This window comes from Phalacrocorax aristotelis, chromosome 1 (genome assembly GCF_949628215.1).
Source record: "Phalacrocorax aristotelis chromosome 1, bGulAri2.1, whole genome shotgun sequence".
Taxonomy (NCBI): Eukaryota; Metazoa; Chordata; class Aves; order Suliformes; family Phalacrocoracidae; genus Phalacrocorax; species Phalacrocorax aristotelis.
In genome coordinates, this window is record NC_134276.1 from 3,738,332 (window position 1) to 3,755,154 (window position 16,823).

Sequence of the window (16,823 nt, forward strand, 5' to 3'; positions counted from 1 at the left end):
TTCACAGAACAACCCTACATCACCACAGTTCACTTTTCCTCTGCATGTACCACTCTGAGCATTTTAGAAGAGCACAGACAGCTTTTTTTGAGGTCAGAGGAAGCCTTGGCCACATAACCACCATCTTCATGCAAAAAACTCATCACTTAAGTACCTTTCACCTGTCCACCTGAAAACCTCTCTTGATAATTGCATCCTCTCCCCCAGGCACAGAGGAAAGCAACCCTCAGCCAAAAACAAAGCACAGAGAGTGAAGTGACTCATTTAAGGTCATGCAGCAGATCCCTGGCAGAGCTAAGAACAGAGCTCCCATGTTTGAACTCAGACCATGCTGTGGTTTAAATTTAGTTCCAGACATGCCCTTCCCTAACATAAATCACTGTCTGAGTCATGCTAGACTTTTTTTCTTCCCTTGCAGATAGCCATACATCTTTACTCATAACTGAGCGTTCCCAAGCACAGTCTGGTACTTGTGGAACAGTTTGCAAGTAGAGTAGGCAGAAAGATTGCCTTTTATTTGTGTAATTGTAGAGGCTGGTGGCCAAAGAATAGAGCAGGGTTTTAAAGTGCGGGTGGATGGAGGCAACCTCTTCAGTGCCTGCAATTATAAGATATCAGAAGCAGCTGTGTGTTATAAGCGGGGGAGCTGTTTGGAGTGTTGCTTGCTGGGTGGCCTCATATCATCTGGGTTAGGAGGCATGATTCAGGAATGGAGAGAAAATATGTTTTGGGATGATTTGAGAGGCAAAGCTGGATGGGGCAATCCAGGAACACTGCTCTGCTGAACCCGTTGCTGCTGAGTAAATATTTCTTCTAATTTCACTCTAATTTCAGTCATGCACCACATAGACATCAATAATGAGAGACAGATTACTCCAGGGGTCAGTTTGGAGCAGAAGATTACCTTAGGTTATGGCCGCAGTGTCCTTGCCAAAGAGCAACCCATAGCTCCTGGACCAACCAGTACATGCTGGCTCATGTCCACCTTGGATACAGAGTTGGGACACAAGTGTGACCTATGCAATGGTTGGAAACGGTCCCTTCCCCAGCAGACTACTTCATTTTCTCCAAAGATCCCATGCCCAGGCCAATATACATGGAACATGAATTATCAGGTCACTGGACTCCAGTTCAAAACAGGGAGTGAGTCAGCTTGGTAATAAAGAAGTATCCTAATTAATTGCTCCGAACCCTCTCAAGAGATATTCTCTCTTTCTCTTTAATACACGGAGAAAGTAAAGAGTCAGCCTAGGTGCTTCATAGGAAACATGATTATATTAGGGACAGAAATCCAGGCAAGAATGATCTGGAGTAAGAAAAAGACATTAAATGCGGCAGCCCACTTGGTCTCCGCCCTGATGTTCTTAAAGCAAATTCTTGTCTTTGGTTTGTATGGCATACTTTGCACTTCCAAAGTGATAGTAGAGCTTCAGAGCCATCATCCAGCTAATCCTCCCAGCAACAAACTGCAATATTCTTCCAAGCCTGGACTGGATTGAGGGTAAAAATGGCTGCAGAATCAATGCCTGCAGTGCTTAAGCCACTATCACTTAATAAAGTGAAGAGATACATGACCGAAGAGCAAAGACCACAATCAAACCTGCTATGAGCTCATATAGTCTAAACTGCTGGCTGAAGTGTAAGTCTCCTACAGAAGCTAAAAGTGGCACCAAATGGAGTTACTACGGCAGTTCTCACCTGATGAGAGAAGCCAGGCCCACAGCACAAAGCACCAGGGCAAACATCAGCATTACTCCCAAAATCATGACTGTAGGCTCAATCCCTGTGCAAAGAGGGGAAAAGAATCAGTGAATTAGAAAATCCCTTCGATTTAGGCAATAATATTGAAAATATTGATATTAGGCCATTAGACGGCAAAGTCAAATATTCAGCCAGGAGAATGCTAAAAAACCAGTTTTTATGCAATGTTAATTTGTGAATACACAAATACTTACTGACTTTATTTACATGAGACTGCAACTACTTTAATAATTTATTTCCATGTGCTTTTTTTCTATACCAGACCTAGAGCCCTGGTTCAGTGGAAAACCAGTTTTTCTTCAAATAAATAAAGACTGGACTCACAGGGAAGTATTAAGTTTTAGAGACAGCTTCTGCAAAGTTCGTAACTTTTGAACATTTGACCCTCTTCTCTCCAGGAACTGAAACCCTGAAAGATCTTTATCATGTGGTACCAAACTGACAGCCAGCGTGAGTCACCAGCCCATCTGGGATTTTTCATTCCCTGCTACAGACTTCTAATGCTGAAAAGAGCAGAAGAGAAGGAGGAGAAGGGTGATGTCTTCCTCAATGGGCCCATCAACAGAAGGTACTGGAGACGCATTCTTTGCTCATGAGCGAGTGTCTTTGCTAGACAGCTGAGGAAAGCTAACACGAGTGGATGAGCGAAATTCCAGTGGGAAGGGTTTGCCGCCTCTGTCTCTTCTGTCCTCTGTTTATTTCTAATTTATTCTGCCTGTGTCCAGAGATCCTTAAACACAAACAAGCATGGAGAAATTTGGATTGATAAAAGGTTCATGACTTTAAGTGACTCTTGCACCTAAATCACAGGCCTTTTTGCAAGCTCTGAGACCTAGAGCTTCCCAGTGAAAGCTGCAGGAGTTTTCAAAAATTAATGTTATTTTCAGGAATAGACAGAGGATTTTAGCTGAAATTTTCCTGCCGGGTTTGGACTTACTGTCTGCTTCAGCCCAGGACACCAGTCCCTCACTGTCCTCTCACATACACTGGCCCAGGTTGCCCAGAGAAGCTGTGGATGCCCCATCCCTGGAACTGTTCATGGCCAGGTTGAACAAGTCTTTGAGCAACCTGATCTAGTTGAAGATGTCCCTGCCCATGGCTCAGGGGTTGGACTTGATAAACTTTAAAGGTTCCTTCCAACCCAGCCCAACCCATTCTATGATTCTATTGTACTATGGTTCTATCTAAAAAGTCACTCTGCTTTCATGCTCCAGCCCTGTACACCTCCATCTGAGAAGAAACACAGGCACAGTAGAGTGGATACTTCACACCCATTTCTGCACCTCGCAGACCAAGATCTCACTCCACTAAAGTGCAATGGAGACACAGCCAGCTTTCTCCAGGAGGTGCTCACCTTGAATACACTGGAATGAGCAAGACCACACCAAGCTGGCCTGGAGGCCAGGGTTTGTTCTTCATGCATAGACAAAGTCAGAGTGTTACAGTCCCCATAAGAGCAGGTGACAGCAACCCAGTGTTCATCCCTAGGAGGCAAGGGAACTGCCAAAGGTGTCACCCCTTCCAGAAGGACTGGTGGGAGCGTGAAGCCAGAACAACCCCATAAAGGCCTTGCACAATGCTAAATCCATGGAAGAGGAGGGACTGCATCAGCTTAGAGGCAGACTTGCAGGAGAACTAGTGCTCTGGAGCTGTGGTTGCCTGCTAGAAAACTTGTTGCTAAGCAGAATGAGCTTCGAATAACCCAGTCACAGGGGCATGGGTTGGTTTTCTGGCTGGACAAAGGACCAAATTCCTCCTGGGCAAACCAGTGATGAAGTGTAGGGGTACAAAAGTCCTGTCTCACATCTCTGTGTGGCCTTCTAACATTTGCAAAGAGAATCTGTAACCCAGACCACAGTGTGGTAGGAATAATGTGGCATTTGTTAATGCTTTCTTCTGTGTACAGTCAGGGTTTTTTTCACTGGTGCTGTCTCCTAAGCTTCCTCAGGTAGCCCCCAGAGACTCTGCTGTCTGAACAAATCTCCTTTAAGAGCCTCGGAGAAATTCTTTTGCTTTGCATTGTATTTTATAACCGAAAAGTGCTTGACCATACTGTAGAGGACTCTAAGGCAATGTGGTACTTGAAAGGAAGTGCAGAAAATCAAGGAATACCAAAGGGTCTCTCCCTGATCATGTCCTTTTCTTGAAGTAGGGGCATCATGATATAAAGTCTTTTTCACAGCTGGAAAACAACCAAACCCAATTTAATTCACTGAACCAGCAACTGATAAGCTGAGGGCAAGAGGTGGTTGGAGCACAAAGTCACTGGGGAGAACAAGACACAATAAAGGGCAAGAGAAGTGAAAAATAAACACCCAGATAAACCATAAGGAATAGGTGATAGTCAAAGCAATACTAGAGACCGGAGCACTCATGTCACTGATGGATGGGCCATTGCAGGAACAATTCAAAGCCTTGAGGAAGCTCAACCAGGACTTTATAACTAACCAGAAGTGAAAGCAAGGTTATGACAGGCTTGTGGGAAAGAGCAGACTTATGGCATTCTTGAGGGGACTTGTGAGATTGTGTAAAACTCATTAGGGGACCCTTTTAGGGGACTGTGGGAGTATATGAAATTTATTATGGAGTGTTTAGAGGAAGAGAAAAAAATGGGAAAAGGGAGGGATGGGGAAGCTCAAGCATGGGATTGCAGAATCACAGAATCCCAGACTGGTGGGGGTTGGAAGGGCCCTCTGGAGCTCATCCCGTCCCACCCCTGCTGGAGCAGGCACACCCAGAGCAGGGGCACAGGGCCACGTCCAGGCGGGGGGTGAATGTCTCCAGGGAAGGGACCCCACAGCCTCTCTGGGCAGCCTGTGCCCCTGCTCTGGCACCCGCACAGCAAAGGGATTTGTCCTCATGTTCAGGTGGAACTTCCCGTGTTCCAGTTTGTGCCCGTGGCCCCTTGGCCTGGCGTTGGGCACCATTGGGACACTGGTCACACATAAGCATGTTGTGCATTTTTCCAGCCAAACCCCACACATAATCACCACAGTCTGTCCCACCTTCTTCTTAACCCCTGTTCTTGATATTTTCCTGGATGAGGGTGCTCTTTATTCTGCCTGTGTGTGACATCTGCAGAATTCAAGTCAGCCTAAATCAATGAGTAAGATAGGAGGTCCTCAAGCCTGCAACCCATGAGAGACCACAAGTCTGGAGACTCTCTCTTGCAGAGACCAGAGGGTTTGAGAGCTGTCTACGGGGGAATTACAGGTCTGTACCTCCTGCCAGAGGATGCATTTGTGTGTGTGCAGGGGCTGGGGTTGCGATGTTCTCGCAAGCTCGGAGCCTGATCAGCTGGTGCATAAGAACAGGATCAGGCCATTGTGTTGTCCATGTTTCAGCAATGCTGGTTGTGGATAGCGGTGCCTGTAAATGCATCGCTCTCCTGCCTGTGTTAGTGTGTCGGTGACTGGCTGTGTCTGCACTCCATGTGTGTGTGTGTGCACGTGTACTGGGAGTACCTGTTCATCCCCATTCCTGGAGGACCTGGGATCAGGCACCACAGCAGCCTGGCAGCTTCACGTCCAACTTCCCTCCAAACCTAACTCCATACAAAGCCAGGCTGAGGCTTTGATTTAATTCTCATCATAAAAGTCAGTCTATGAAATATTAGCAATAATAAAAAATAAATAAAGAAAGAAAGCTTTATGCTTTTGTAAAGGTGTAAACATAAAATCTGATCTCTCTAAAAATCAGTGAGATTCCTCCATAGAATGCAATGGGATGCTAAATTTCTACGCTGTTCCTAGTAGCAGTGCAAAATTACAGATATGGTAGAATTATATTTGTCTTTTCTATAGCTTACCAATTTCTGTAAGATCAGTATATCTCCAATTTCTGTGGAGCAACACTGATTTAAACCAGCTATGGCTGAGCCAAGGGGAATGTTTTTCTCAGCTGCTGAATGAAATATTCTGTAGATGTGGTTAATTTTGCCCATTTAAATCATATCCTGGAGAAGGAGGAGTAAATGTTTAGTATTATAAGTAAATATGTCAAGTGGAGGCTAAGTATCCTACCCTGAGATTTTGGTTTCCCTGTGGACTGTAAAACTGCACCACAGTTGCCTCAAATTAAAAATAATAAGTAAAACCAGTGCCCAGTCTTGCAAACCCCAGAAGCAGCACAGGTATCTCTGCCCCTAAAATCTTCAGTTGCCACCTCTCTTGTCTACAGTAACTCAAATTATTTTGAGTAATAATTATCATCTTTTCTTAATGAGGTGAGCTCTGATGATCCTTAAAGCTGCATAGCTAACTGGGTAAAGAAGCTGGGGTTAACCAGGAGACATGGTGAGAGCATCTGCTGTTGTGCAGCTCTCTTAGGCTGTCTTCAGTGCAAATCCTCTTAGTGCTCTGTCCCTCAGAAGGACAGGGACACACGATGCTGGCTGGAGCCTCTGGCGTATATTGATTGCTATCAAAATAGGCAGATGTTGAGTGTTAGGCCTGGGAAACCTTTTCCAGCGCACACAGTGGCAACAACCTAACTAGCAATAAGAGAGTCTTGTGGATCAATAGTGGGATCCCTGTGTAGGGCTCCCATTACAAACAGCATGATGACTGGCTATATTTATATGAAATTCTTGAGTTTAGGGTTTTCTCTTTGGGGTGCTCTCCCCTGGAATAAGAGAAAAGATTAAATAAATAAGAAGCATGGATGCAATGCCATTTGACCCTGGGTTTTTGTCTTTCTTACCTCCAGTGCAGAGAACATCTGGATCAAACCAACAGCTGGAGTCTGGTTTGGGTGGAGCTGCCCTGGGAAAGTGGATGGCCTGGCCTAGGGACTTCACGGAATCTGAAGACATGTCCAGCAAGTGGGTTGGGAAAAGCTGGTTCCCGCGACCATCTGTGTCCAGTACCACGTAGTTGCTGAGCCCCTTCCCACAGTTGTCTGTCTCTACCAAGTGACTAAATCCAGGGAAACTGAAGTTTTTTGTGTGCTCAGCTATTTTAGCTCCTGAAAGTCTAACTCCTTTCCTCCGAGCACTGTCTATAGCCACTGCCATGAAGTAAATGGCATCATAGATTGTTCCAAAAAGTGGAGAAACCTAAAAATACAGGAGAAATAGAGGTCATGATATACTGCTGCCAACCTCTGTTTTGAGATCCGTGGCTAAGCTGTAAACTCAAGAACTGAGATACCTGAGCATTAAGGCTCACAGTGTGATGGGTTTGAAGAATCTTAGGTTGAAGGTAGCTCTGGACTGACCCAATATATGTGTGACTTTGAATATCTGCATTTTCTTATACTTGCTTCCCAAAATACAATTTCAAAATATTTTTTTAAACCATGTCAAATTGCTTTATCATGGGAAGAGCCAAGACTTTGAGCCTGATGTTCAGCTGGCATTTTGTCACAGCTTGCCTCAAAGCACTGCTCTAAAACATCTTCCACAAATAGATCAAAGCCAGAGGCTCGCCTCCTTACCCAGGTAGGAAAATGTCATGCCCAAAGGATCGGGTCTGTCTGTCAGAGCTTTGTTTATTCCTAAGGCATAAAAGTCAGAGCCACAGCAAATTCGTTCTCTGGGGTACCAGAGCCTTTTCTCCTCGCATTGCTCCCTTTCATGCCAGACTTGATTTAGGAACCTAAAAATTTCCCCTCATCTAAAAACACACATGGTGGCTTTTGCAATCACATGGTCATTCAGAGCTGGTAGGTGAAGAGAGATTATAGCCATATACACTTGTAATAAAATGAGAAGTGCTGATGGGAGCAATAGAATTTGACATCTGTGGTGGGATTCATTGACCAGATGTAGACACATAGAGTGAAGAACTCTACACCAAATACAGTTAACCTAGGCTTTCATAGTGAAGAGAAAGAAATCAACGCTTTGAAGGCATGATTCACCTCCTCCTAAAGTAAACATCCATGCAGGTCCGATAAATCATGCCTTAAAAGTACTTATAATTTTTTGAAAGATCATGGTGAGATTTGAAGGTTGGCTCAGCTGAATCCTGCATCTCTTCCCCAGTATGACAGATTCCCCAATGCTTCTTGCAGTCTTTACAAGGTTGCACTGACTTGTTTTTTTTAATAGGCTACTGGTGATATTTAGCTAATTGTGCTGACAAAGAATAACTTTGACTATAGTGCTGAAAAGAATGAGGCAACAATCTTTCTAAGCATTCCCCTCTAGAAGCATCCAGTATTTTGTTTTCCTGTCACATCCCCCCAAATTCTCAGGCATGTGGACATCTTATTCTGGTGCCTTAAAAACGCAATGGACTTTATCCACCTTAGGAAACAGCTCTTCAGTTTGGGCCTACAGCAGTTAGCACGTAGCAAACCAAATCTGAGAGCCTCAGAGCCAACCCCTTTCTCTTGAATTGCCAGCATGGTCCTGCAGCTGAACTGAGTTAGATTGCCAGACATTCAGGAGAAATATCCTTTCTAAATGAATGCAGACCACATCCAAATTTCACCATATTTTTCTCAAAATTAAAGCATGCAATCCGGGTTGTCTCTTGCCTGTACTTTCTCTATAACTATTGCATGTCTCATGTTGCCCATTACCAGGTCCCAGAAAAGCCTGAGAGAAAGAATATTTACCTGGGTGGCTTCCAAATCCGTGGTTATTTCACCACTTTCTTTAGCTTCCCTGAATGCATCATAGAAAGTCCTTTCTCCAGACTCCAGTGTGATAGTCAGCACAGCATCATATGCTTCCTGCAGCTTGCTGTCTTTATCAAAAACACTGAATGAGTTGTTTTGGTAAGGAAGACTGTACAGTAAAGTGTCATATGGAACAAAGACGTATCTTCCATCTGCTAGTCCCATTTCCAGAGCTTTTGTGAGTAAGGTAGCCTGTTCCTCTCCTCCAATGAGCACAGAATGCATGCACAGGAGTATTACTGAAACACAAGGATTGCAGAAATTATTGTTAATCCATTTGGGATTTTCAAAACAAAATAGCTCCCTTCCCTCCAGTAAAAGAGCTGTCTGAACTGCTGTATCAGGTCAAGCTCTAATGGTCCTCCACCAATGTTACGTGCTGAGGAATTTGGGAGCTACACCAATTTTGTTCGATCTCTGGAGGTCTGAAGCATCTAGCAAAGGAGGCTGTGAGCCATACAGGAACTGTTCCTGGAGCCATACAGAATCATAGAATCATAGAATCATTAAGGTTGGAAAAGACGTTTTGTATCATTAAGGCCAACCCCCAACCCAACACCCCCAGGCCTCCTAAACCATGGCCCCAAGTCCCACGGCTACACGGTGTTTGAACCCCCCCAGGGACAATGACTCCCCCACCTCTCTGGGCAGCCTGTGCCAGGGCCTGACTGCTCTGGCAGGGAAGACATTTTCCCTCATCTCCAACCTAAACCTCCCCTGACGCAGCCTGAGGCCGTTCCCTCTCGCCCTGTCACTGGTGACTTGGGAGCAGAGACCAGCCCCCCCCTCACTCCAGCCCCTCTCAGGCAGCTGCAGGGAGCGAGAAGGGCTCCCCTCAGCCCCCCCTTCTCCAGGCTAAACCCCCCCAGCTCCCCCAGCCGCCCCCCAGCACACTTGTGCTCCAGACCCTGCCCCAGCCCCGCTGCCCTTCTCTGGACACGCTCCAGCCCCTCCAGGGCCTTCTTGTCCCGAGGGGCCCAAACCCGAGACCAGCATTCGAGGTGGGGCCTCCCCAGGGCCGAGCACAGGGGCCCCATCCCTGCCCGGCTCCTGCTGGCCACACCAGGGCTGACACAAGCCCGGGGGCTGGTGGCCTCCTTGGCCACCTGGGCACTGCTGGCTCATGCCCAGCCGGCTGTCAGCCAGCCAGAAGTGGAGAGAAATTTTGACAGAAATGAGGCACAGGTTAACATGATGGGTAGTCATAGTCATCATTGTCATTGACTGAAAGACATGAGCTTTCCCTTTTGTGCCCTGAGCTGACAGACACCACACAGTCTTCAGCAGTGTCCAAGCTCCACCTGCTCACCCTGCCACTTTACACACAGATTTTAGTTTGGGCCCTGTGTTGGGTTGCAGCCATGCCTGGCTGTCCCAGAGTCTGTGTCTTTGCCTGCAGATGCCATGGGGCCTATGTCCCCATGTCTGGAAGGGAGATCAGAAATACAGGTGTTTCTGTTTAACAGGCTTTCCATGGTGCTCAGTGGCCCTTCATGAAAGGAAGCACTCCTGATTTTTCATCAAAGACGTAATTTCAAAGCTCAGTCTCTGAGAGGAGCAAAGTAGGGCAATGATGAGAAGGAAAGCTGCAAAGAAGTCCTGCCTGTTACTAAACCAGGAGGGAGCAGGATTGCTAGAGGAGCTCAGCAGAAAAAATATCCTTGGCAAAGTAGAAACTGAATTGAACAAGAGCATTTTCAGGTTGCTGAATTACAGGAAAGAAATGGGTGTTTCTAGCCAATGATTCATCCCTACTACAGCAGCGTGCTTAAGCTGGGCAGATGAATCCTGTCTGAAGAGTTATTATTTCTCTCCGCTGGTTATGAAAGGAGTCCATCATCTCTAACTCACATGGAGAGCTGTGATGGCGATGAGATGAACAAACCCAAGGGGGTTTTGGCCTCAAGCATAGATCTGGGCACTGATAAAACTCCATGTTGGGCAGCACCTTGCTACCTTTGTTAGTCTTTGGCATAAAAGTCAAAGTCTTATCTAAAACGTAGCTTCATCTGAATTCACAGTGCTGACTGGTATACATCCAGGATCAGAGCTCCATCACAGACCTCCTAACAAGGCTCTGAACTAGGAAAACATGACTTTTTTTCCCACATTTTCTCAAGAGAAAGCAGATCATTCTTTACTACATGTGCTGTACATCAACAAGGACCCTTTCACTGCTTTAGTAAGTGGTGTAGAACACTGAATGTCCCTTCTGATACCTTCACTGAACACAGGTAGCAAGGACACAGCATCAAAGCATTAAATTTTTTATAATCCAAAAGACCATAAATATAAAACATTCCTATAAACCCCTCTTTACACTGGACAGACACCCATCTACTAAATATTACATTTTCAGACAAGCTGGACTCAATCTTTCATGTTGTAGAAGAATATTTTGCCTTATCTCCATTGCATACAAAATGCCCATCATTCTTTTTAACATGAAACCCTGGCTCCATTAAGGCCAGAGATAAAATTCTGCTTGATTTAAATGACTTAAAAATTCCATTCTCTAAGCTATGCCCATTGGATAAAAACGCAGCCCTACTCTCCAGAAAATAATAATAATAAAGAAAAGGAATGAGGTTCAAAGCACTTACTTCTAATGCCGTCAACTTCTTTAATCTCATTCCAGGTGTCTTCAATGCCTTTTTCTCCTTTACGCACGGATGTAACAATGCCCACAGGAAGCCCCTGGTTCCTAAGTGCACTCGCTAACTTGTTAGCTGTGGCCATCCAAATAACCTCGTTGGAAGCAATGATGCCAACATGAGCCCAGTTAAAGTATTTCATTATTGTAAACAAAACTCGGGTTGGAGAGGGCAGGGTCCTTGCAAATGTAGGGTGGTGGATGGTGGAATCCAGTTTATAATTGATGCACATCCATGAGAAGATGGCTTTATTCCAGTTTTCCCCTAAAAGTGTAGCCACCTCACAGAAACCAGGGTTCAGAGGGCCTATGAAAGCTGAGGAAAGCTTTCCAAAGTCAATTAATCTAACCAGAGCTCTTGACGTCTCACATTCTTCTTGAAGGACTACATAATCCAGCCTGTGGCCAAGATCTAGTGAAGGATCTTTGCTTATCCGTCCCACTGCTAATCTGGCAGCCACGTGGGGAAAGGCTTTGGAAAAGAAGGGGTCACAGTTCCAGGGTCCAAGCAGTCCAATTTTAAAAACAGAACAATGTGCTGGGGAGCAAAGTAGGATTATTCCCAACAGCAGCCACCAGAAAGCCTGGAAAAATGTTTTGAATGAATTTCCAGTGTTGAACGGATGGAATCTAATGTGCCTTGACAGCACCCAGAACAAGCTGTTAGGACACAGTAGGAGAAGTGACATTGTTTTACAGGTGGGTAGATCTGCACTGAGTTCTTCAGGAAGCCAGGCGGTCCATTACCAGCTGCTGGAAGAAAAGTAGATTACATTTGCCTTCCTGTATACGTATTTGTTCAGCGCAGCAGATACAGCTGAGTCAGCCCAAGTTACACAACAGTTCTCAAGGTGCAAGTCTGTGAGGTGCCAAAACCCTGCGCAGACACGTGGACATGCACCACGCAAGCCACTGCGCCACGCAGACGAGTGTCCGACCAGTACCAGTTAAAGGTACCATAGCCTTAAATGAATACTTATATAAACATTTTAAAATGCTTTGCAATATATTTCTAAACCAGGCAGGGAAGACTGACTCCGCTTTGTTTGTAGCAGTAAACACAACGTACGGATACACTATGGTGTTGGTTCTTCAGAAGGATAATTCCCAAATCACACAAACACGCGTATAAGAAAATAAAAAGGTGAAGCGCACTAAGCCAGCAACTTCTGCCAGTCCAAAAGCTTCAGTGAGTTTTAAATATGAATCAGAACCCATACAAACATAAATATTCACACACACGCACGCACATCTATACATATACATATACTTAGAGATACATATGGCTGTACATACGATTTTAAAACTTTCTGAAAAGGTTTTTCAAGGACAACTCATGGCAGAATCTTTTAAACCTGACAAAATGAAAGGTGGATAAAAAGGTAATAACAAAATGAAGGAAAGGAGGATTATGATTTGAATTTAGATAAACAATTGTTAAATAACTGTCAGGGCAAAAGCTTTGTGTTCACTCTTGGCTTAAAATATACTTGGTATAGGAGCCGGAGGGTTTTTTTGGGAATAATAACCTCACCCTTTGCGGCCAGGCACAGAAATCGCAGACCCACAACAGTCTCCCTGCCATCTGCAGTGTCACCCCATGGCTTAGAAAATCTGCTGATCCAAGCAGGTTTATGCTCTAAAAAGAGCAGGCCCCTTACCAGCTTACCTTTTCATTACTGGAGAAGTGTTCTTATCCTGGATCCTCAGTCACTGAGACATACAATGCAGAGCATCTATGCTCTAAATGCACCCTCGGGTCCTCTAGCTTGATGGAGAGAGACCTCCAGAAGGAGCCACCCACCAGCGGAGCAACTTCTCACTGGTGGCTATCCTTGGACGTGGGTCCTGCCTCAAGGAGAAGCGATTCATGGTCAGCCTCCCCTGCCAGTGCGCTTGGGGGCCCACCGTCTTCAACTTCTTGCTTACACGGGCCACTGCAATGGGGTGGGTGCTCTGGGACCCTCCACGCCGTGTCAAAACCTTCCTATGTCCCTTTTGGTGAGGGCCATCCTTCTCCTCCAAGATTTCATGACTTGGGGTACGTGTCCCCAAGCCCTCCTCGATGAAGGTCTTGCAGAGCTCCAAGGCTGCCTCACTCTGAACTGCCTCAGTGCAGAGATGTACTCATATCTAACTTAGTAATTGTAGGGATGGCATCTTAAAGCTCTGCCCTCAGATTAGTGGGATTTAGTTGCTGGGATCTGCCCCTGCAGAACAGCTCCTTAAGTCTCTCTGCACCGCAGCAGGGATAGCTCCTCTTCTGCCCTGTAAGCAGCAGAGACAAGGGTTATTTTAGGTTTGGGGTAAGCAGAGTATTTGATTTTGGGCTCTACCATCCTGCTGATATGTTGCATTCCCCTTTTCCCCATTTTTTCCTTGTACCCATCATGATACACACAGATGGTTTTATACTTGCATCAAACTCTTCTTGTTTATTTCCCTGGGTCCCTATGATATCTCCCTACAGCTGAGCCCTCCAATAACCCTCTCTGCTCTCCCAGACACCTTCCTTCCTCAGTGGACTTGGCAATAAAACTGTCATCCTGGGAAGACCTTGAAGGTCTCCAAGCCTGTCCTAGTTAGGAAGCCCTGAGGTCACAAGACCAGCACCTGTGGTCTGGAGGGAACCATTTGTAATCAACCTTTGAGCAGTATTAACTTCAAATACATCATATAAATTACACCCGTCTCATTGGTGTGTGTTCAGGGGCTGTTCTTTCTTCATGACTAATGATTATGGTTGGGGAGAGAAGCTCTCACCCTTCATTTCAGTAATTTTCTTCCATTCATTGATTTCTTTGCACAGCCCAGACCTGGGAAGGTTCCTGGACACGTGCTTCATTGAAGGCTGGTACAACTCAAGATGTTTATCAGGAATTACCAAAATACTTTGCATTTGGCTAGTGTCTAAAAGACATGGTAATGTCAAGCCTAAACTAAGAACACTGCTTTGTGTGCTACTAGTTCATTAGGGTTTGACATTGTGTTTTGATCAAAGCATGAAATTAAATAACGTTTTGACAGCTAGGAGTCTGGGTTTTTTTGAACTGAACTTAAAAGTTTGATTTATCTATATACAAGTATACCTACATCTCTACCCATATATCCTATGCTCACTGCTCTCTCACTTCTTCCAGTATCGACAGTGCTACTGCACAGTTTAATTTCACTCAGGGTCAGCAGTTTGGAAGTGTCCTGAAGTAGTTCCTGTGATTTCTTTCTAGGGGTTGTTTATGGCATTAAATTCTCCTGTGTTGAAAAAAATGTGCGTCAGGCACCCAACAATGAAAGATTAACAAATAATCGACTTGAAGGTCTACTTATTATCATAATTACTCTGACCCATAACAATTCATAGTTTTTCATAACCAAGGGGGTTGAAACCTTAATCACTTTCTCCCTTTATTCTGCCTCTTTTTTACCAGTGAAAGAAAAGACCCTCCTGCGATCAAGTAATACCTGTGGCAGGAATCCACCCTCCATCGGAAAAGCTGGCTATCCCAAAGAGCTCTGCCACATCTGTTCCATGCTTAGGGTATCCAGGGCTGGCGATAACACTCCTGCCTTTGCAAGACATGCTCAGGTCTTGGCATCACATGATTTGCCTCAGTAATAAATAACCAAGGTAATTAATGCAGTTGAGGCAAAAAAACACATTGAGGTAATACACCTGGCTGGAATTAACATTAAAGTTTAAGACCTGGTGTATGCCTTCAAACCTTGTGTTTTTTTCTCACATCTTAAGCTCATCATCACTGCAACAACCACGTCACAGAGCGAAGATTTCTTGGTAATGCTGTGCTATTTGCACCCCATCAGATCAATTCCCATCACTCTTCCGTACTCACTGAAGTGAGCGAGAGATGCGCACATTCACACAGCCGTAACATTCCCCATGGGAAGGTTAAGCCACAGCTGTATGGCTTTGCTTTAAATTTTTAGAGCAGAAGAGGGTGCTCTAATCTCTCCGTCTGACCTCCCACATCAGCCTGGCCAAACAGCCTGCCAGGAGTTGCTCCTGCTTCGAGCCTTTCAAGAGTCCTGGAAATAAAATGCATTTTATAATTAATTATTCCAGAGGGTACTGCTGAATAAAGCTGATTTCTCTGGAAGCCCTCTGCAGCCAGCAGAGAGAGACAGGGCAAAGGCTTGGCTCCTCTTCTGACTCTCCCTGCAGAAAAGTCTCATATCTCCACTGATTACAGAGAAAATCGAGGGAGAGCAGCATGGCAACACTTGTGTTCGCCTTTCTTCACATCCTCTGATCCTTAATTAAAAGCTCCAGCCTTGGAGGATCTACCAGGTTCCCACATCTATTATTCCAACTGTTAATTACCCTCAACATTAAAAATACCCACTTAATGCCTATTGTGTCTGGCTTCAGCTTCCTACAACTGGCTCTCGCTCCGCCTTTGCCTGTGGAATAAAAAACCAGGAAGCACAATAAATACCACCTCCCTGTAGACATTTGCACACCATAATTAGCTGACATACTAGTCATCCTCTGAGAAAAACAAATAAACAGCTTCTTAGAGCTTTTGCCACAGAGCATGCTTTCAGGGTTTCAACCTTGCCACGCTCTTTTGACCTTTGCTGTTAATTTTCCTTCTCTTTGCTAAATTAAAACAAGTATCCATTAGTAAGACTCACTCCTGAATGCTGAATATAGAAGTGATGGCATCTTTTATTACCTATTTGATTTTCCTCCACTTTAATTCTATAGCTCAGACGAGTGCAGCTGCAGCGTCACAGTTTTCAAGCCCATCTCTGCTTTCCTTAATGCAAACATCTGCCTCGGAGCGTGGTATGAATTCTTTGTTCCCAGATATATACAGACCTGGTTTTAGTTTAGCAGATACTTTTCAAATATGTCCATTTAATGAGAGGTCCAGACCAATCTGCAAGTTTTATGAATAATGATTTTTCTGTTTCTTCCAGATAATGTGATACAGTTATTGAACAGCCCTAGAAAAAAATGAGATCCCAGAGGCTCCTCTAGAAAGCAGTACCAAAGGAGGCTCCTTGTCTACTATTTGATTTCAAAATATCGGTTAATCATTTTTTATTTCTTTATGACATGGACACACTGACTCTGCAGCACTAATTTTCTCTCTCAATATCACCTTTCAGTAGGATGACAGCTTGTAGGTGTTCAAGAAGACAATGTCACCACTTGACTTTACATGCCAAACTTGTGACTCGATCACAAAAATTATGTAAAGGCAGACTGACAAGATTTATTATTGCGCCAGCCTCACTGCCTGGCATGAGTTAACCTCCATCTTTTAATTCTTTGCAAGTTCCTCTCTATTTTGTCTTTTCCATGACTTTGAGCAAGCTTCGTGTCAACCCAATCTGACATCAGTTTCTTGGCCATGGAGCACGGGAAGTGTTTGATGTCCTGTGGCTTTGGTGGGGCTGTTTTTTGGGGAGGGAGTGTCCTGCTCTTCCAATTATCCCGTTTTTATATTGCAGTCCAGCACGTGGAATCCCTTTTTCTCTAGATTATCTGGTTTGCATCAGAGCAGCTACACGTCTTTGCATCAGAGCAGCTATATGTCAGCCCTGAGGAGTCCTGTAGAGTCAGGTTCAAGTGGGTCCACTTCTTTCCCCAGATGGGTAGATTTATCTGATTTTCTTGGAAGCTGATTTTGTAGCCTGTGAGATCTGAGGTCTCTGGTACTGGCATTAGTGGAATATATGACGTTGCAGGTAGCTTGGAGAGTCAATATTAGAGCTGGCAGAAAACTCTCTTGTAACACCGGATGCGGTATTTATG

General features: G+C 44.8%; 1 protein-coding gene across 1 annotated transcript in view; it reads right to left on the reverse strand.

Moving 5' to 3' along the window:
- The window catches only part of GUCY2F (guanylate cyclase 2F, retinal), a 54,614-nt gene extending 42,826 nt beyond the window's left edge, over positions 1 to 11,788 (reverse strand). Inside the window, exons 1-4 of the mRNA XM_075114369.1 lie at positions 10,992 to 11,788; positions 8,326 to 8,627; positions 6,463 to 6,817; positions 1,699 to 1,783 (exon numbers count right to left, since the gene is read on the reverse strand). Of these exons, the coding sequence (XP_074970470.1) occupies positions 1,699 to 1,783; positions 6,463 to 6,817; positions 8,326 to 8,627; positions 10,992 to 11,730 (1,481 nt within the window). The 5' untranslated portion in view covers positions 11,731 to 11,788. The remainder of the gene's footprint in view (positions 1 to 1,698; positions 1,784 to 6,462; positions 6,818 to 8,325; positions 8,628 to 10,991) is intronic.
- Between the last annotated feature and the right edge of the window lie 5,035 nt (positions 11,789 to 16,823).